The sequence below is a fragment of the Pyricularia pennisetigena genome, chromosome 2, assembly GCF_004337985.1.
Source record: "Pyricularia pennisetigena strain Br36 chromosome 2, whole genome shotgun sequence".
In the NCBI taxonomy this organism is placed as follows: domain Eukaryota; kingdom Fungi; phylum Ascomycota; class Sordariomycetes; order Magnaporthales; family Pyriculariaceae; genus Pyricularia; species Pyricularia pennisetigena.
In genome coordinates this window covers 6,431,448-6,451,301 of record NC_043741.1, presented here as the reverse complement: position 1 = coordinate 6,451,301, position 19,854 = coordinate 6,431,448, and the positions used below count along the sequence as shown (strand labels likewise).

The following is a 19,854-nucleotide window of genomic DNA, read 5'->3' as shown; positions in this document are numbered from 1 at the left end:
CGTACATCCTCGGGTGAAACGGGCTTCTGGCTGGTCTTGCGAAGCTCCTCAATGGTCTTCTGGTCATACCGAAGATCCTTCTTGCAACCGACCAGGATAATGGGCAGGCCCGAGCAGAAATGAAGGACCTCAGAGATCCACTGGTGATTTGAACAAGCATGCGGTTAGTTACTTTACATTAATATCACCACAGGACGAAGCCAACACAGGGAGCACCGGGGCTTGTCCATGCTTCAAAGGGTCGCTGGTGTTTGCTTACCTTCTCTTGGACGTTGTCAAGGGAATCGGGAGAATCGATGGCAAAGCAAATCAAGATAACGTGAGAGTCGGGATAGGACAGGGGGCGCAGACGATCGTAATCCTCTTGGCCAGCAGTATCCCATAGTGCCAGCTCCACGTGCTTGCCATCGACCTCCACATCAGCGACGTAGTTCTCGAAGACGGTAGGGACGTAGACCTGAAGTTAGTTGTTGTCAGCGGGCGCGTCCGAGGATCCAAATATTGAAGACAAGGCCGCAGATGGTTGTGAGTAGTATTGATGTAAGAGGGCTTGTGTTCGATGCATGCAAGAGCGTTGTCCGTCGATTCGGTGGCATATAACCGAACCTGCGTCAACAAGACGAGGAGATATGGACAAGAAACCAACGAGACCATCAAGCCCGGCCGAAGAGTCTCTGCTTCCTTTTGCACACTTGTTCCTCGATGGCCCCAGTGACCAAGCTCATCCACGATCGTACAGGTTTCGGGGGCATGGGCAACGTCGGTGTCTGGGATTCATACCTCGGGGAAGGTGCCCTTGGAGAACACGCTGATGAATCGGTTAGCATCAAAACTGAGAATTGACTCGATGAAATCGCAGCGTCTTGCCGTGAGATGCAGCAAAGCAGGAGATGGATGGTGTTGATGGAAGGGGTCTCGCAAAGGCTCGGCGGCGCATAAATGGACCGGACCAAGCAATACGATACGAAACAAACTTATTTGCAAGGCAAAGGCCGTCCCATTCAAAGAAAAATAGAGAAATCGTAGCACATACATCAACAAACATGTCTTACCGCAGGCACCGTCACCGACGATGACCAGCTTGCGGCGAATTTCGGCCATGGCTGCGCGGGTTCAGGATCTGGTAGGAGTCGTGAGCGAGATGTTGTTTTGTTATCTGTCGATGGTTTGCTCCAGAGGTACCGACAGGATTAATAGATTCAAAGCAGCAGCAGCAGCAGCGCTCGATGTGTAAACAAATACACGGAGCGCGCGGATTGGTGGTGTTGTGACTGTGGTTTGTTGAAGAAAGAGGAGCAAGACTTTGGAAAGGTCCGCTCAATTGACGTTGCGGGTTGAAGAGGTTAGCAGGTGGAAGAAGATGGAGTGACAGCGAGCCGGGCTTTTGCTGGGTGTCAGATTGGCTGGGGGATCGATTGACTTGGATTACAGAGGCAACCAGGACCCTCCAGTCATAGGTTTTCGAACCAACCAGCTGCTCCTCTAATTGGCCCATCCCAGCAGCGGGGGTCGTCGACCAGGGGGGCCCTCCAGGCATGAAAAGCTGTGCAGAGTCCAGCACAGACAGGTACAGTATTATCGTGGGCGACCAGACAGACCTGGAAGTTGGTTCTATTTGATCCATTCCAAGAACAACGACGTCAATGACAGCGAAAAGCGAAAGCGACCATAAAAAATTAATTGATTATGGGCCAACGGCCACCGCAAAATTCGCTTCTGGTATAATTATTTTGCCCACTTGATATGGACGTCGGTAATTTTAGTCGAGCACCCAAGGTAGTACTCGCCGCATGTAGTATCAAGTACTTGTTTTTTCCTGTCGCCCTTTGTCTTTTGATTGACATTTAAATCTACAGTAACATCGATATATGTATGCCTTGTAAAAGAGAAAGTGATCCAATAATGGTTACCAACTGCAGTGACAGAAAGCCCAGACGCGAAGTACGAAACATATCTACATTACACCGCTATTTGCGATGGAAGTATGAACTTTCATGAAGCATTGACTTTTTTATGTGCACGAGGTACCTGGTCCATCTTGTTACATCAACAACCTACCAGGTAAAGGGGTTGGCTGTGGAAGGACTCGACTTAAATTTCCCAAGAACCTACGGTAGCATACCCAAGATACTCAAGTCCCGAGTTACCTACACAAGCATTTGCTGCTTACGGACAATACGGACAGATGACCGAGGGAAACAGTCAGATTCAATGAGCGGCTATGGACCCTGCTGTGCTGTACAATGGAAACAAAACCACCAGGCTAGGGGTTGGCAGGGGTTTGATTTGGAAATACGAGCCTATCTCGCCTACAACTGAGATAGGTCATCTGGGTCCAGGTTGAGTTCGTCGGATAATATCCATTCGACAATTCCAGCATTGCCCCAGCTCAACTGGAGCCCGGAAAACGAAGTCCTAGGCATTTTTTTTTTTTTTTCTAGCAAGGTGCCGGTAATAGCCTGACTTGGTGAGTATAGTACTACTTTGTAACTAGGTCAGCGTTGATTCCCGCAAGCGCTGGACGTACAGCAGATGAACCTGGTAGTAGAGCTAGGGTGGGTGATAAAGTGTGTTACAATTTATACACTTGTGAGAGGTAGATAAAAAATGTGTTTTCCTTTCCTCCTTTTTCTTGGTTTTTCTCTACTCCATACAGAAGGAGGAAATTGGTGTGTGGAATGGGGAAAAATGAGAACAAGAAGAAAAGAAACATCCGACATGAAGTACCAGAATAAAGTGCCATGAGCCCGTCCGATGTCATTGCCCGAACTGTCAGAATCATCTGCATCCACATAAGCGAAGCAAGCCTCGATCAAGTTTGGTACCTTGGATACCTACCTACCTGCCTACCTACCTTAGGTTTATGTACGTCGCAGGGAGGCGGGCCTGTAAAGCTGTCAAACATGCCAAGCGGAATATCGACGCCGGCATCTAGATCTCATAACCACTAAAAACATGGCGGACTCCGCTCAGGTACAGCCATCCGACCGAATGGCTCAAGGTTCCTGTCTAGGTAGGCACTTGGTACATGGGCAAAGAGGTCAGCTTCAGCCTGGTGACATGGCGACAATATCGAAACGTTTGCCCCGATTCTTTTTCGCAAGATCAGCATGCTAAACCCCCCCCCCCCCCTTTAGACACACATATTTCCACGATTTTGTGATTCGACCCCAAAAGCTCTGCCAAGTTTTCTTCATAATCGGTCGGTACCTTTGCCTTGCTTGGCTACCTCATGCAAGACCCCAAAGCTCCATTGGAACTTTCTGAGCTCCGACGTATGGGTCACGTGCGAAGACCCACTCTTTTGTAGCATGTACTGTCCTGTAAATTACCGAGTTGTCGAGACCCCTGTAATTTGTAAGTGGGGATTGTGCAAAGAAATTCAGACTGCATTGGACAAGACAGGATACGATACGATACTATCACGTCCAGCAAAAGCGGTACGCGTAGCTAAAAAGTATTGAAGCTATCCAAAGCTTCATACGCGCCGCCACTACGTTACCTAGCCGAACTACATCCTACTGCGGACCCCCTCCGAATTGAGGCGATCGAAACCCCCCTACTTCCTCGGCCGGGTAGTCACAAAGGCTCATCCGAAAGCATAGCTGGCCTACGAAGGCAGCAAGCAGAGCTCCCGGGGAGGGAGCTTTAGATAGAGGGTTGAAAGAGAGGACGCATTGGGAGACGGGGACACCAGATACCGCGACCGTCGACGTACAAGATGGCGACACTCGAGGCTGCCGAGCTGCTGGCCAAGCGGACGCTCATGGCCGAGCGCCAGGCCATGCGACGCATCGCCAAAAGGGTACCCAGCGACAAGCCCCAGATACCCCTATCGATTGTTCGGGAAAATCTTCACCACCGCATGAAACAGGCCAGCATAGCACGGCGTGAGGACTGGGAAAAGGGCCCGCTCGCTCCGCGCCGCGACGCCATGCGGACGTCCATCCCCCAATTCAAGAAGACGCTTGTGACGGACTACGAGAGGAAAGCCTTGACCGGCGATGTGCCTCTGATCTACGGCGCCGTTGAGAGGGAGGTCGCCCTTCTCGATACTGTCCCTACCGACCAGCAGCTCGAGGAGCGCTGGGCCTGGGCCGGCGGGAGCAAGTTCCCCAACCTGGCCGTGGGTGACCGCGTCGTGGTTGTCGAGGGTCCCTTTAAGGGCCAGATATCCACCATCAGCCAGATCGACCGAGATAGAGGTGTCTTGTTTTTGGAACAAGTCGGAACTGTGAGTAAACCGCCAGAGATTCTTGGTCTTGGAAGAAAACTAGAAAAAAAAAAAAAAAAAAAAAAAAAAAAAAAAAAAAAAGCCAGTCCTCTTTAAACTAACAAGAGTATACGATATAGATCAACGTCCGAGTTCCATCCTTTGTAGAGAGAATGGCCCAGGGCCAGCCTGTCATCACCATGCCATCCGCCATGCCCGTGTCCGCCGTCCGGCTGGTCCACCCGATACCAGACCCCAAGACGGGCGAGTTCAAGGATGTCATCATCAAGAACCTGGTAGCCGGAGGCTTCTACCACGACCGGCCCACGCGAAAGAGCACCTGGTACCGGATGGTACCTGGCCTGAACATGAAGATCCCTTGGCCCAAGACGCCGCCCACCGTCCACGAAGACCAACCCGTTGACACGCTCCGCATCGACGTCGAGAAGAAGACCTGGGTCCCCACGCTGACGGTGCCGCCCATGCCCGAGTCCGTCATCGACGAGCTCCGCGACAAGTACTCCAAGTTCCGCACCCGCCACACCGACGAGTACCTCGCCAAGAAGCAGGCTGAGATCGACGCCAAGAAGGCCAGGAACAAGATGGGCGAGTCCATGCTCACACCTTTGCAGGAGTACAACAAAAAGCAGAGGGAGATCAGGGCCGCTCAACCTGCACCGGAGCTTACGGATGAGATGCTGGCCAAGATTGGAGAAATCATGGCCAGGAACCGGGCCTATCCTCTTTCCAAGGAAGCCATCGCCCCCGAGCCTACGAGTGTCTCGATTGAGGAGCTGGCGCAAGCTGTTCAGGACATTCCCATCAAGGAATAGACGCTGGATGAGGTCAAGCCGCCGGTGCTACGGAGCTTTGTACACTAAAAATAGATGTTCTTTTTACCAAAAAGCCATGTTTAACTACTGTATACACAACCGAATATTAGAACATATATACCACCCTCATTGGCATCGTGCGCACTAATATAGCCTCGGCAATACTTCAGACATTGTACAAGTTTGTACCTTTGTTGAGAAGCGTTTTAAGATGCGGAGGGAGACCCAGTTGCCGGTAGGTATTGAGAGTTCAAAGTCGGCAATGGCTCATCTACCCCAGTAAAGATAATCGCTGGAATGTAGGTAACAAAGGAGGCTCCTGCTTAGCCACTCTAGCCTCCATCGCAGCCTCCAGCACGGCATCTCCACCCGTCGCCCCTTGGCCGTTCTGTTGCTGATGTCCGTCAGCAGCCTTCACCTCACTGCCGGACCACACCTGCTGTACGGCAAGCCGGCATCCCTCAACCACCTCGGCCAACAAGGCCTCCACGGCCCTGGCCTGTTCAAGCATCCCGCGCCTAAACAGCCCCGCGACGAGGGCCTCGATCTCGGCACCGACCGAGTTGACCCGCTCGATGAGCCGCCGTGTGCTGTTTACGAGGTACTCTTCCTCATAGACAGTGCCCTTGCGTCCCCTGGCGCGCTTCTTCTCCTCGCGCTTGCGGTTCTTGTGCGTCGCCCGACTGACCCCGGTCCCGGCCGTGCCGATACTGCCCTCCTTGCCCGTGTAGCGCGTGAAAAGGCTCGCGCTTGTGCTGAGCCGCGAGCTGGCTGCGACCGAGACGTCATCGGGCACATCGCCGTCGCCACCGCCAGGCCGTTCACCTTCGTAGAACCCTAGCGGATCCTCGGCTGCTTTGCGGCGGAGATCTAGGATGCGAGGGACCTGGGCCTTGAGCTGTGCTTTACAGTCCGCCAGGAGCTCGGTCGAGGAGGCGAAGGCTTCCGTCATACCACTGTCCACCTCACCGTCGAGGCCGGCCTGGCTGTTCGTGGCAGCCAGCAGCATTGCGTCTGCGAAGAGGGAACCCTTGCACAGGAGCTGGATGGCTGTGGCCGGGTCGTTCAGGAAGTCTCTGTGGATGGTCGCTGCTCCCACATAGTCCTTGGCTTCGTTCAAAGCGTCGGCCAAGGACTCGGCAAGCTCAGCCAAGCTACCCTGCGCTGGCGGCGGCTGCTGCTTTTGTGCTGCTGCCAGACATTCGCGCCAGGATGACGGGCCAGCTGCACGATAGCAACCCGTCGCTTCGGCGAATTTGCCTAGGGCCTCATAAGCCAATCCGGCCTCTCGGTTCTTGGAGTTTGACTCGAGGTATTCGGCGTACAGTGCCATCAATGTGCGCGACTGCTCAGCTTCGTACCGATACAGACCCAGGGCGGTTTGGTAGAGGCTATGCCTGACCGCATAATCCTTAACGGCCTCAAAGTCGTTATCGGCCTTGAGATGTCCAAGAGCCTTTTCGCGATTTCCAAGGTGATCGTCGATGGTGAAGCAGCGTCGCAGTTGCGAAAGTTGATGAAGACTCTGCACGAAAGGCAGGTACTCTCGGGGATCGCGCTGAGATTGCTGAGCTACAAGCAGAGCCAATTCGAGATTGTACAGGCCCAGAGCATTGTCATATAACCGGTTGACATCCACCAGGAAACAAATGTGCTCGACCGCCTTCTCTGCGAGGGCCTCGTTCTCCTTCATAAGTCCCGCAATAACGGTCAACCCATCATCTAGGGCAGGAGGGTTTTTGCAGACGTGAGCCGTTATTATGTTTTGGAGACTTGCTGAGTTCCTGGCTTCCAGTTCTTTTAGCACAGCATCGCAAACGGTATTGACCTTGGATGACTTTGGGTCGGAAAGTGATGCAGCCAGTGGGTTTTCGTGAGATGGGGAGGGAGCTGAAGAAGGAGCCCATGCAAGCTTCGATTTCTTTGTGTCCTTGTACATTGTTTGAGTGACATCCTCCTCCCTTAACATTCAAGTATGTTCAGTTAGCCTCGTGTGTGAACAGAACAACATCGAGCTTTGGAGAACGAAAGGAAAAAAAAAAAAAAAAAAAAAAAAAAAAACATACCTGAGGGATGAGAGAAACAGGTCAATGTAGCTGGTGTCAGCCAGCTGGTCCAAGAAGAGACCCACGTTGGCAAGAAACTGCTCCGGCCTGTGGTCATAGAGTATGTTCATATCAACCCTTTGCGTCCGGCAATATGAAAAGGCTCTCGCGTAGTTCTTGTCGTTGATGAGCTGGCGGATCCCCGCAACCACCATTGCTCTAGGGAATATTGTCTCGAGGTTGCCCCTCGGCATCTGGAGAACTACATTCATGTTGCTGGGTATAGCCGTTACGAGCCTTGCGCCTCGCTCGATGCTTCGACATCTTTCATCAACCTCTGGATCATCTGCCGGTACCTCGAGCTCTGCTAATTCCTCAGTGTCAGTTCAGCTCAGGAAAGCGAGGTGTGTTTGCCAAAACAAACAATGACAAGAGAGTGGCGACTAGAACAAACCTTCGACACCAGTCAGATGCACCAGCTTTAAAAAGTGGTTGGTTGTCGTGAATATCAGGTGATCCCCCGTAACAACAAAAGATGTACAGTTCTTGGCGAGCAATCGAGTGTTTGCGTAGAGCTGCCCACCTCTCGACATCCCTACAGCCAGGGTGCTGTCGTCATGCAGGAGAATTTCTGCCCAGGGGAGTTGGGTGGAGAACTTGACGGGAAGCAATGTTTGGCCCTCTGCACAAGGTTGTAGGAGCTTCCCCGAGCGATCCTGTATACATGGTAATAACGGGGCTGTGGAAGAGGAAACGAATCCGGAAAACCCCTGTGCGTCAAGCTCATAAAGTAATTCCGGCTTCTCAGATGCGAGCTTATAAATCGAAGCAAGCGATTTACCGCTCTTTACACTTAGCAAAGCAAGATCCTCCGCGCTCGACATGGCCACTTGCAAAGGTGAAGTAAGATCTTGCGGGCCAGCTGCATTTAATGGGACTTGAATCGCTTGCTTCGGGCATAATGATCTCCCAGCCTTGGTCTGCCATTCATATACATCCACGCCTGTGTGGTGCAGCACTGCCATATGTGAATTGTCAGGCGTGAAGGCAACGTCTACAACACTTGTCGTGGCTTCAAGCTCAAACATGGCCATAGGAGGTGGTATTGTTGCGGTGCAAAACGGTGTTATCTTGACCTTGTTTCCATCGACGACTGCAACCGCACCATAATCATGGGGAGGGAGCAGAGAGCCCCTTGACGTATAGAATACCCATTCGGTGTCGGCCACAGATTCTACAAGTAAACTGTCAGCTCCATGCACACCGAATACGCAGATAATGCCACCTCAGCCCGGAAACATAGTCCAACTTACTCTTAGCACCAAAAGAGAGTCGCATGGGCTTTTCTGGATGCCAAGACGGCCTGAAGCACGTTGAGGCACATCTTACTTCTTGCTTCAGATACCAGTGATAGTTGCCCATAGTCCACAGCTGAACAGTGTCACCAAAGCTCACGGCAAGGACAGTCGAGTCTGGGTTCCATTCGAGATTTATGGGTATGTTGGTGCTCGGCAGCTCAGGGGGAAAGCGCAGGGTGAATTGGCCGTGTCTCAAGCCGTTCCTCTCAAAGAAGACAACGTCTACCCGATCGGAGAGTCGCTGTATTCCGGCGACCAAGTTGCCTGACGGCCTCCAGCTCAGGCTTCCCTCCAGACAGTCAACCGGCTCACTCGCGCTATCCAATACCCCTTCTCTTGTATAGACCCGGATGACCCTGCGCGAGCCCGCCTGGACGCTGTTGATTGCAACATACGCACCGTCCTCTCGCCAGCTGATGGTAGTGCTGGAATCTTCCAGGGGGCTCGGCAAGCCCTGGTCCACCTTCTCAGGTATGGTAGGATCCCGTAGCGCCTTTGCTCCCTTGCCCTGGAACTGTGTTTCCTTCTTGCCCCAGCCGACTGAGACGTGTTTAGAGGCCTGGAGGTCTTCCGCCGTCATGGTCACCTCGGCGATGGCGTCAAAGCTGCGGCTCATGAATATCACAGTGTCTGCTTTGGTTGCGAGGACGAGCAGTTCATCGTCGTAGGACCAACGCGCCGCAGCGATGCCGGCGTCGATGGAGCCAGCAATCTCAATGTGGGCGGCTCCGGGTGTGGTGGCATATTGGTCCTCCTGTACTGTGACGACATCTCCCCCAGAAAGGACCAGGCATGTCATGGCATTGTCGCTGAAGTGGTGCAGACTGACGACGTGGTCGAATGGAATATCTGGGTGCGGGCTTGGTGCTTCCCAAGAGGCAACCGTGACGCATTTTCTGCAGATGGCAAGGTAGCAGACGAAAAGCACAGTCAGTCAGGATGCTTCCGCACCAGGAAATTCCCGTCGGCGCAAGGCAGTCTACATACTCTGTAAGGGAGAACTTACAGGCGACTTGACCCAGGCTCATCGCTAATCCTTGCCAACGTGATGTTGGAGTCTGCTTCTGTGGGACCGAAAGTTACAAGAATGTCGTCGCTTCCGGCATCCCAGCACGTCGCCGTAACGTCCAAGTCTGTTTGGCATACATCGTATCGGATATTTCGCAGGTTGCGCATGCTGGGCAGTCGTTTGGGCTTCTAGTTACTGAAAGTTGAGGCTGGCCCGCGCCGATGCGCCGGCCCCGGTGTGGAACGTTGGGGAGTCTGAGAAAGCTTGACCGGCAGACTGGTTGAGCCAAAATCGGGCAATTGGTATCAAATCAAGCTTGCCAGTAAGAGTTTGTGCGTATGTTAGTTTTTCTCTCTTCTCGTATGAGGCAAAGTCCAACGAGGCGCAAAGCTGCATGAGGCGCGGCAGATGTGAAATTTTGGAGCTCAAGATCCGCGACCCGGGAGCTTGGAGGGGTAGCATTGAGAACGCGGGCAGTCAAGGAGACTACCCTTGTCCGCCCTGCCGGGTGCTATACCGGGGTCACTTGGAATAGCGGATCCATCCAATGGGTGATCGCACTGGGCACATTCTTCGTTTTGTACTATCATCTCACAAGTTGAGAAACGTTAAAGAAAGAATGAATGAATGACCTTTTGGCCCTTTTCTAAAGCACAGCAGCTACAGAAGCTTTTGAATTGTGCTCGTCTCTTTGCCGCTTTTTTTCTTCTTCTTCTTCTAATCTTGAGGACTTTCTCTTCTCGCAAGTTCTGGCAAAGCAACGCCATCTAAACTTGCCCCAGCCATGGAATTAACTTACATTCCGAGTGTCATCCGATACTCTTCGCAAGTATATAAGTATCTAGGTAGTCCTAACCAAATGTAGCTCTAAAGATTCTGAGCGACCAAAGAGTCAATGCCGTGCCCAGAACCATTATTATCGTTTCCCACCAAAAATGAACAAGCCACTTATTGACGTGAAAAAAAATCACGGCGGGCCGTGTGTGGTGCCACTGTGATATTTCCCCTGGAGCCATGTAATCGGTTGAATGATAACAAAGGATAAACGAATGACGCTGAATTGCAACAACCGAGCTCGCGGAATGGTAAAGCCACCCAAAAAGTCTTTGACGACTCTCTCGCATAGAGTCCTTGATTTCCTTCCACCTCCTTCCCGCCTCTCCAAACCATGCCAGCTTTGGTCCTCGGCGCCGAGCTCCCCTCGAAACAGCCCTCGTTTCTAATGCTGCAACTTCGGGGAGCAAATGCGGTCTTCAGGATGTGCCAGCGACAGCGACCTCTTCAGCAACTGGATGCGAGGCCTGTCTTCCCTTTGATCTGCTTGAATCTAGGGGTCGATCACGAAAAACTCATTGAGAAGTTTCTTCAAACTTTCCATATCCTTCTTGGCGTCCGCAAGTGCTTTTTTGATCTTCTCATAGCACACATCCTCACTTGGCTCCTCAGTTCCGTCTAGTTTGAGTTTGTTTCCATACTGCTGAATCACTTGGCAGCTATCCTTGACCTTTGTAAAGCCCAGTGTAGCGGATGAACCCTTGAGGAAGTGGCCAAGGCTAGAAAGTTCTTTCAAGTTATGGTTTTCCCTATGTTGATAGGCGTTTAGTTAGCAAATATATGTTGATGTCAAGGCTTGCAGCCAAAAAATACAAATTTCAGATAGGGGGTGGCCACGAGATGCTCTGAAGAGGAGGTTGATGCAACTTACAGTTCCTGGTCCATTTTTTCAAAAGTCTCCTCTGCCTGTTCAAAGAATCCCATGACTAAAGGTTTGCTGAAATCCCTTTCGGCCTCATCTTCGTCCATCTCCAGGATCTGTTCGAATGTCGTGCTGTCGACATGGGCTCCAAAGTCGGGCATCTTGTCGGTGTTTTCTTCGGGATCGGACTGCTCTAGGCAATGTTTTGTCAGAAATCTGGCCCTCGTCTCCATGACCATCATTGGGAAGCGTAAAGTCCAGTGATCAAGCCTTCACTCCTAGAATGGCTAGCGAAGCAGGATTTTTGATATGCATGTTTGGCATGAAAATGAGTTCAGAATGGTATAATCGGACAAGAGTCTGGCATAGGGAGAGAAGTATTCGTTTACCCAGAGATATGGAAATTCCCCAGGCTGATTTTGTTATCTTTTTCCCAGCAAAATTCGGGTGAAATAAGTGATAACGCTTGTTTACACAGCAAAAAAAAAGTAACTGAGGAGGTGGGGGAGGGAAGGGGACAAGGCAGATAGGCTCCAAGACTCTGGAGCAGGGCACAAATGCTAGGCTCGCTTGCTTCTCAAACTAATTTTGACCTGACCTTTTCAGAGTCCTTTACAGAGTACATCGTGTACGTTCTGCTAGCAAACCCCCCCAGGGACTGATGTATACAAACTTGCACTGCACTGGCGTGACAGTTCACTGGAAGTGGTCCAGTACAGCAAAGAAGAATATATAGAAATGACTTGCAGATCAAAAATGAAGTCGATCGAGATGCTTCGAACGAAAGATAACGAGGAAAAATAGAACCCTGATGCGTAGTAGGTAAGTATGTGTGGGTTTGTTTTTTTTTTGGGGGGGTGGGAAGGAAGACTGGGATATCGCAAAGGCAGAGATGGAGTCAAGAGGATGCGCGTGACCAGGTTCAATATAATAGTGTAATGTAATGGCCAGAGACGTCGGTAAGAGAGGCAAGTGGAGCGATAGTAGGATGCTGTAGGGGTCAGAATCAACCAGGTATGAAGTAGGTAGGTAGGTAAAGGGGTAAGGGGACAGGAGGTGAGCGGCTTAAAAAAATGGATAAAAGAAAAGCACACTTCACACCGACCCACGACTTTGTTTTCTCCCCTCCTCCTCTGACCTTAAACAGCCGTAAAGATGTGAATTCTTGGCAGACGCAAACAACTAAGGAAAAAGTTCCATGCTCATGCCGATCTGGGACAGATTCGTGCGGATCTTCGCACAGAGGATGGGATGGTCACCACCGTTCAGGTACTTCAACCACTGCTTTTAGACCTCACATCACAACCCTCCACCCAGCCAGCAAAGCAAACCCTTTGAGCACCAGTGGCCAAGCGCCGCGGCAACCAAATCACAAGGCAGAAACAAAACGAGAAAAGCAGAGATGAAGCAAAGTAACAGTTCAACTTCAACACTTACTACGTATTTCGAAGCGAGTGTCCGGGTTAGGTGTTGGCCACGGGTCTGACTTGACAGTGAGGGCTGATTACCTGGGTAGTGAGGGGGATGGCAGAATTGCGAGGGTCGCCGCCAGGTAGGTATGTGTGGACGATACAAACTACTTCCGAGCCGGGAACGGGAGAGCAGTCGCCGATATGGGAAGGAAGCAATGAGCCGGGGTAAGGCCCTGTTGGCGACTAGTTGATCTGAGCAAGGCAAGGCAGTTGTCGGACAAGTAACCGATCGACGGGGGCTACAACTGCGAAGCTACTTCGCAAAAGTACCAAGTGTGGGTAGGCTGTCGGGGAGCCCGGCAAACACAACTGGTCGATCAGCAGGGAGACGAAGCTAAGAGATATGGCTATGCCGAGGGGTTGCAGTAAGGGAGATTAGGAGCTGTACTGTATTTCGTAGGAAAAGGGCTTTGACAAGAGTAAAAAAATAAAAAAAAGATTAAAAAATCAAGGGATCACGGCGGGCAGTGAAGTCAGGGTGCGGAGTTCACGGGGGGTGTGTTGAAAGAAAGCAAGGTCGGTCGGTATACGGTAGTCCAAGGACAGGCCAGGTCGGGAAGGTAAGGTGGGTAGGCCTACCTTGGTCGTGAGCGGCTGGCAGGGCCAGCGAACGAACGCAGCGCAATGGGACGGACGTGGTGCCGGAAAACGGTCAACTGTGCCAGGTCGAACCGTGTGCGCGGGAAAGCGGGACAACGTTAGAGGGAATTTGATCCGGAAAGTCCACACGAGAAAACGCGATATCGGATACTACCGATAGATGCACAGAGATAGAGCGCACAGAAAGAATAAAAAATTTAAAAAAGAGATGGAAACGCGGGAGGGGAATTTTACCCTGTTCCTTGTTCTTGGCGGTATGCTCAAGTTGAGTTAGTGTCTCTTTGGGTCTACTGTATGCGAGCGCATAGGAACTACGTAGTAGACTCTGGGGTCTAGGTTTTCCTTTTTAACGGTGGCTGACAAAGCATTTTCATTCTCAATAGAAAAAAAACCAAAAAAAAAAAAAAACCTGAGACTTTCAAATGCCTGTCGGTTGAAACCTGGAAGATCGAGAAAAATAAACTTTGGCAAAGAACAAGGGAATCTTTAATCCAAATAAAATGAATTCCCAACTAAACCAGTTTTTTCTCCATGCTTTTACTTTTGATTCACTGCCAAAAAATTGAGCCTTTTGACGATTGCCCCATTCTTTTGTTGTGCTCGCTGTCATTTCAAAATTCTTCATTAACCTTTACAGACTCTGTCTGTTCATACCCTAGAGGTGTACGCAGTGCCTACCTCATCTTCTTATAGCCCCGCCTTCCATACAAAAGAGGCGTGACCCCCTAGGGCCCACCATTTCAGGCGAGCTTGCTTTTGAATCGAGGATGCGCGACAATGGCCGCCATCCAAAACTTGACCTCATACAAAAATTACCTGTTGCGGATCGACGAGTCCGACCTCCATCCACTCCACAATCAACGGGGTTCTGGTTGAACAACATTCAACATCCTGCCCCAGAAGCCGTTCATATAGTTGATTCATATCGCGTCTTCGCACAGATGCTCTCGTACTTTTCATTATTATTTATTTTCAAACCTCATGTGTTCCTGCTTGACTTGCATAGAAATTATTCGGATTACAATATTACTCGAATTTGCATATAGCCTGTGGAGCTGCACTGATATCATCATGACAGCATCTTTCCGCAAATCCCGCGCTTGTCCTGAGTGGTTCAAAACCCGATGGATGACTGCAACTCACCGAGTAACTTGGGCTTGATATTCAGTGAGCTACCTGTGGTCGGTCAACATCAAAAACGGCGCCCCAAGACCTCGAGACCTTCCCCTACTATACATATTAATTACATTATACAACATGGCGTCAGGCTGCCTTTGATTACGTATCTGTGCGCTGTTGATATTCTTCTCCACAGAACAAAAATCCGACCATGGAAGGTTCCGAAAGTCCTGCAACAAGAATGCAGGGACCATACCAATCTCCCGGGCAGGGCCATGGGCAGCCGAGCGATAGCCACAGGAGGCACTATATAACCCATTACTGGATTTAAGGGTTGTTTTTTCGTCTTTTTTATTTTCCCTCATGTAAGTAAGCCCTCTGATTGATGTATGTTTTGTCATTGTACTACCAGCCGCTCTGCCCCATTCCTTTTCTTCACGAAAGCGCACGGATTCCCGTTGTACTAATTAAACCCCAAGGCGGCACGCGATAGGCTTGCTACTATGGCGGCCAACCCACCACTTTAGGTCTCCAAGGGTACATAGCCCCTCTCTTTCTCACGCAACTTGGAGCATCCATCACCAAGCCAAACCCGCTTCACGACGTCGACTACCAGCCACTGGGCCCAGCTGTTTAGTTTTAGACTCTTCCAGACACGCCGATCGCGAAAAGTCCGTCCCAGTCTCAACAGTACTCGTTGCGGCCAAGCTGGCCGACTTCCAAATTTACCCCGCTGATTACTTTTTAGAGGTGGGCGCGTAGTATTTGTGTGCGGAACCTGCAAGAGAACCACGAAATTGTTCTCAGAAGTCATACCACCTCAGGGATTTCATCATTGCTAGGGACTTCCGACAATACCCATTCACTTGGAGGGTAATCCCAGTTGCATGACACAATTCAGACAATTCATCGATCCGATCCGCTCTGCTTGGCTTTGTTTCTTCTCTCGGGGTTGACAACACGACGGGCACAACATGCCTACATTACCTAGAATTTTCAGATCCACGTGTCCCGCGACGTCAAGCCATCGAACTGGGAGCCTCGGCCTCACGATGCTGGTCACCCTTCTACAAATACATCAGGGTCAGAATGCTCTGAATGGGATATTGTTTGGTATAGCCTGGTTTCCATGGCGCCAATCCCTTCCCTTCCCTTTGGGTTCCAAAACGGGCTTCGCAAAGAACGAATGACTAGCCCTCCCTCCGTTTTAGTTGCCTTGGGGGCTGCACTGACACCTACTGTAGTAGTTTGTCTTTCATATCTAGGCCGGATAGATTCACTGGTTCACCGTTTTAATGGGGAGGGGTCCACCGACTAACTAACTGCTTAATCAGGGCTTGACCATACCAAGTTAGATAGATAGACAGCGTGGTTCCCTGGGGTCAAGATCACCTCACATCCTGGCTCCGTCCAATGTTACCTTAACATTCGCTAATACGTCATAGGACCCCGCCAAACCTGTAGCTCAAAAAGGGTTCACAATGCAGTTTGATCCACCACTCGGGCTGACGGGGCTGCCGTTTCAATATTAGTCGACATCTCCGAGAGAACAGCAATAAAAAAAGACAAAAAACATATGAGTGGGATATTCCACTGAGCTTTCTGTACGGCCACGTGCACCTCAAGCACCGGTTTATGTTCCATTAGCGGGGATGACCCATGTAGAAATTGGATCGCGGTGCAAGCTGTTTCCTTGCCCTAACCACGCCCCTGTTTGGAGAGTCTACTCTGTACTCTGTATCATGCTGTCGCTGAGATGATATTAGAGGGGAATACCCCGAGACAAAATTATTAAAAATGAACCCTCTCGGCCGCTACTTGACTACCCAGACCCGGCACCGGCACCGGCAGTTTTGGAGAATGGGGTGGCTACAGACCAATCTCCCCTTTCAACCGACTAAGGTAGACAATAAAGCAAACCAACCATCTGTTCCATCAATTCCATATGTGACTTATTATTATTCAACTTCGTTTCTAAACTGGTGGTGAATACATGTGGGCGGCAGCCCATTCGTTATCCACCCTAACCCGGGCAGGCTACTGCGAATATCTTGCTTAGCCCGGCAAAGCGGCACCCCAAGCATGGAAAGACCCACGGCGGCGACAAAGGTCCGCTTCTGCCTGAGTGGTCGAATCTGTTTGGCGGTCAGAAGCCCTGGATACTACTTTATGAGTCTATGGATTTGTGGATTGTTGGATTGACTTTACAACTGGAGAACAATGATCGATTTCAGTGGTAATAACTCAGTGCTTCTTGTTTTTACTTTACTTTTTCTTCTCTTGCCTCTTTTTTTTTTTTTTTTTTTTTTTTTTCTCTCTCTCTCTGTCACTTCCCCGCCAGCCCGTCAAACCGCCCGCCCGGTGCCCATACCCACTTGACAGAAAGCCCAAGATGTGCAGCAGCCTCAAGCCAAGATGTCGAACCTCACGACGAACCTGCTGGTAAAGTCGTGAAAACAAGGTGTGGCGATGGCACCTTGGTACTCGCAAAGGGCCCATTCGAGTACATGCAGCAAGCAACAGGGTACTTTTTGCGTGCGGGAATCACGGCTTGGAGAATGGAGTTGACATCGGGAAAATCTGTGGACGATGGAGTGACATGTCTTGCATATCATGTCATTCATCGTTTGAACGGCCTACTGTGCTAGACTTTTTCCTCATGTCTCATTCTTTTCCTTTTCTGTCTATGCTTTTTCAACCCAACGCCCCTGATATACAACACTGTTTTGGATGGGTCATGAAGCTCGGACCTTCAGCCCTTCCTCATTTGGCAAAAATGAACCTTATCCAATCTCCATGCGACGCAAGGTAAAATAAGGACCCCTGGGAAAAGCGAACCTAGCGCCCTCACAATTTTCATGGGTTATACCCGCCCTTCCAACGGTGTCAGCAACCTCGCCTATCTCTTCCAATCTAGGCATTGGTTTGCTGATGGAAAACGGAGTGCATTTATTTTTTTTTTTTTACCATGGCTGCGAACAAGGGAACGACGAACCCCACAGAATGGATGTACTTCCAATCTTTGCAAGCGCACAACAGCCAACGAGTTTTGTCTCAACATGCGATATGCGCTAGGCTTGCATACGATTTGCATAGTTACACCTGGAAAACAGGTTTTTTCTCTTTGTTAGTTTCTCTCCTTCTCTTGAACCGGCCTGAGGACGCGGCAGGCCTTTTGCGTTGCGGCATGCCAAGGCCTGTCCGCAGCTTCCAAAGGACCCCCCGCAAGGTCAGCATCCAGACTCTCATCGAGCCTTAGGGAAAAGAAAAAAAAAATACAACGGCGAGCAATATGAGTTCCCAAACTCCCCACCGCCCTAGATCGACAGCTATGATGAGGCAAGATTGACATGACCCCCCCTCCCCCATGATCCTAACAAAATCCAGTCATCCATCCGCCAGGACTTGGTCGACGGCTTCAGGAAGTATTATCTGCATGCTGTGAAGACGGTGGGCAAACGGGGTCATGGCAGGGAGGGAAAAAAGACTGCCTTTTTTTTTTCTTTCTTTTTTTGTTCCCTTTGCGCTTTTGCTTTGCGGGTGAGCTGTGCGCCGTGGAGGGACATAAGGGCCGAGCCACATGTATGCACATTCTCTGGCTGTACAACGCGTTGGGTACGTCATTCTTGAAATGACGAGCTAGATATTCCTCACCGCGCCATTGACGAGGGACAAATTCGTAAAGGTGCAGTAAAGATCTGCAATCTCGCGAACACAACTCGTGGGGCTAGATCGAGCTTGCAAGATGGTGTCGATTCAACTTGCTTGCTTTCAGCCACTGGCAGAAAAACAAAAAAGAGAGAGATGAGGAGGTTGGTTGCCAGATGCCAAGTTTTGCTTGCTGCAGTAGCTGAGGGGGAAAAAAAAAAAACAGATATACTAGAAAAAAGTTCGATACACTACAGCAAGACTTTGGAGGCGACGCTTAGCAGCCATGCAGCGTCTTGCCAGCCACCTTCGTCGGCTTTGGGAGGCGGAACTCGGGCCTCGGGGACCGTGGTGATACCCTCAAATCGAGCGAGGCCATTGGTGCGCCGCCTCTCCGTCACGGAAACGTCGTAAGGTGATGCGTCTCCGCCGGACTCTCCGGCAACGTAGCTCTCCTCGTCATCTTCCTCATCAGTTTCCTCGTCGTTTTCCTCCACTGAGAACAACCGCCAACCCAGAACGTTGCCGAACCAGGCCCCGGCGCCGTCCTGCTTCTCCCTCTTGACAAGCCTGCGAACGTGAGCCTCGTCCTCGACGCTCGTGTCCTGCTCGATCGCCTCAAGCCTCTCGTCGAGGTTGACAAAGTCGGGCCCTGGGATTTCGTCATCGACCTGATTGTGGTGGCCGTTGAAGTAGCCGTCCATTGACCGACGCTCTCGGGGCGTCATTAATTGCGTACGGCTGCTTACACGGCTCTGCGAACGACTGGGCAGCCGGCTGCCCGGAGGTGACGAGGTAGCCGTCATGTATATAGACTCGTCCTCGAGGATCTGCACGCTGCCACGCCGGCTGTGGTGACGACTGCTCGAGTGCTGATACTCCCTCGCCATCTTGTGCTCGAAGGCGATCTCCTCGGCGTCAAGCGCGGCGGAGTGCGTGCCCACTAGGTTGGTAGAGCTGGCTCTAGTCTCCAGCCACGCCTGGCCCTTGTACTCGCGGTACTCGCCGCTCAACATGGCACCGGCCCTGAGGAGCCAGTCGCTGTTGCTGGGGTCGTTGGCCGATAGCGGACCTCCGCCGTTGGCATCACCCATGCGATGGCGCCTGCCGGCGGCGGTCGGCGTGGCGGTGCCCGAGGTTGAGGTCCTGTGCAGGTGGGTGGTAGACTTGCTCTTGGGCAGTGATGCGGACCCGGTCGGACGCCTGGACTGCGAGCGAGAGCGGGCGGGTGAGTGTGAGAGCAGCCTCGGCGTAGTCGGAGCCGACTTTCCCTGTAGGTACGAGGTGCTCGGCACGAGCGGGGCTGTTTGGATCGCAGCAAGCTCTTCCGGATCCGAAAGAGGCAGCTTCGTGGTCAATGGGGCCAGGGTGAGGTGGTTCAGGTTTGTCGAGGATCGGTTCTTGCGCCGCGCGTGGCTCGAATGCTGGTTGTAGGCGACATCCATGATGGGCTGTTGGGCTGTGTCTCGAACCGGCGCGACACGTTCGTAGTTTGATATCGAGGGTGCTAAGTTTGGGCCGCGGCTGGTTTGTTTGCAACGGTGCAAGGAGCGTTGCTGCGTCACGGGATGGAATGCTGTCCGGTTTGTCTTTCCGGCCTTGGGTTTCCCTTATAAACAATCAAAAGACCGGGAGAATGATTTGAATTGAGTTACGCGGGCTAAGAGTCAATTCGATTTAGGACGATTGAGTTTTGATCAAACAAAAGAGCGAAAAGGAAATACGAAAAAGTCTCATATACGGTCCTGATATAATGATCAATCGACAACAACCTCTGGAAAGGACGAGATGCAGATAGAGTGGCAGTTGAGGGGGTGGCTTGGGTTAGGTGCAAGGAACTCCCGGTTAAGAGCTTTTCGTT

General features: G+C 51.2%; 6 protein-coding genes across 6 annotated transcripts; 2 read left to right on the top strand and 4 right to left on the bottom strand.

The window, feature by feature from the left end:
- Positions 1–2: 2 nt before the first annotated feature.
- PpBr36_01814 (uncharacterized protein) lies at positions 3–1,101 on the bottom strand (the record flags this gene model as incomplete). The annotated part of the gene is made up of 4 exons (XM_029888998.1): positions 3–140; positions 260–457; positions 781–808; positions 1,034–1,101. Coding segments are annotated over 4 exons (432 nt in total), but the record flags the coding sequence as incomplete, so codon positions are not given.
- Positions 1,102–3,721: 2,620 nt separating this feature from the next.
- Positions 3,722–5,046, top strand: PpBr36_01813 (uncharacterized protein; the record flags this gene model as incomplete). The annotated part of the gene is made up of 2 exons (XM_029888997.1): positions 3,722–4,234; positions 4,354–5,046. The coding sequence occupies 2 exons, from the start codon at positions 3,722–3,724 to the stop codon at positions 5,044–5,046; spliced, it is 1,206 nt and encodes a 401-aa protein (XP_029751398.1).
- A 271-nt stretch (positions 5,047–5,317) lies between these two features.
- Positions 5,318–9,625, bottom strand: PpBr36_01812 (uncharacterized protein; the record flags this gene model as incomplete). Its single annotated transcript, XM_029888996.1, has 5 exons — positions 5,318–7,007; positions 7,113–7,458; positions 7,546–8,325; positions 8,405–9,345; positions 9,456–9,625. The coding sequence occupies 5 exons, from the start codon at positions 9,623–9,625 to the stop codon at positions 5,318–5,320; spliced, it is 3,927 nt and encodes a 1,308-aa protein (XP_029751397.1).
- A 1,160-nt stretch (positions 9,626–10,785) lies between these two features.
- Positions 10,786–11,393, bottom strand: PpBr36_01811 (uncharacterized protein; the record flags this gene model as incomplete). The annotated part of the gene is made up of 2 exons (XM_029888995.1): positions 10,786–11,041; positions 11,164–11,393. The coding sequence occupies 2 exons, from the start codon at positions 11,391–11,393 to the stop codon at positions 10,786–10,788; spliced, it is 486 nt and encodes a 161-aa protein (XP_029751400.1).
- An 834-nt stretch (positions 11,394–12,227) lies between these two features.
- Positions 12,228–13,386, top strand: PpBr36_01810 (uncharacterized protein; the record flags this gene model as incomplete). The annotated part of the gene is made up of 4 exons (XM_029888994.1): positions 12,228–12,311; positions 12,606–12,706; positions 13,065–13,122; positions 13,162–13,386. 4 exons carry the CDS (start codon positions 12,228–12,230, stop codon positions 13,384–13,386), a joined length of 468 nt encoding a protein of 155 aa, XP_029751399.1.
- A 4,858-nt stretch (positions 13,387–18,244) lies between these two features.
- On the bottom strand, positions 18,245–19,438 carry PpBr36_01809 (uncharacterized protein; the record flags this gene model as incomplete). The annotated part of the gene is made up of 1 exon (XM_029888993.1): positions 18,245–19,438. One exon carries the CDS (start codon positions 19,436–19,438, stop codon positions 18,245–18,247), a length of 1,194 nt encoding a protein of 397 aa, XP_029751825.1.
- Positions 19,439–19,854: the final 416 nt, after the last annotated feature.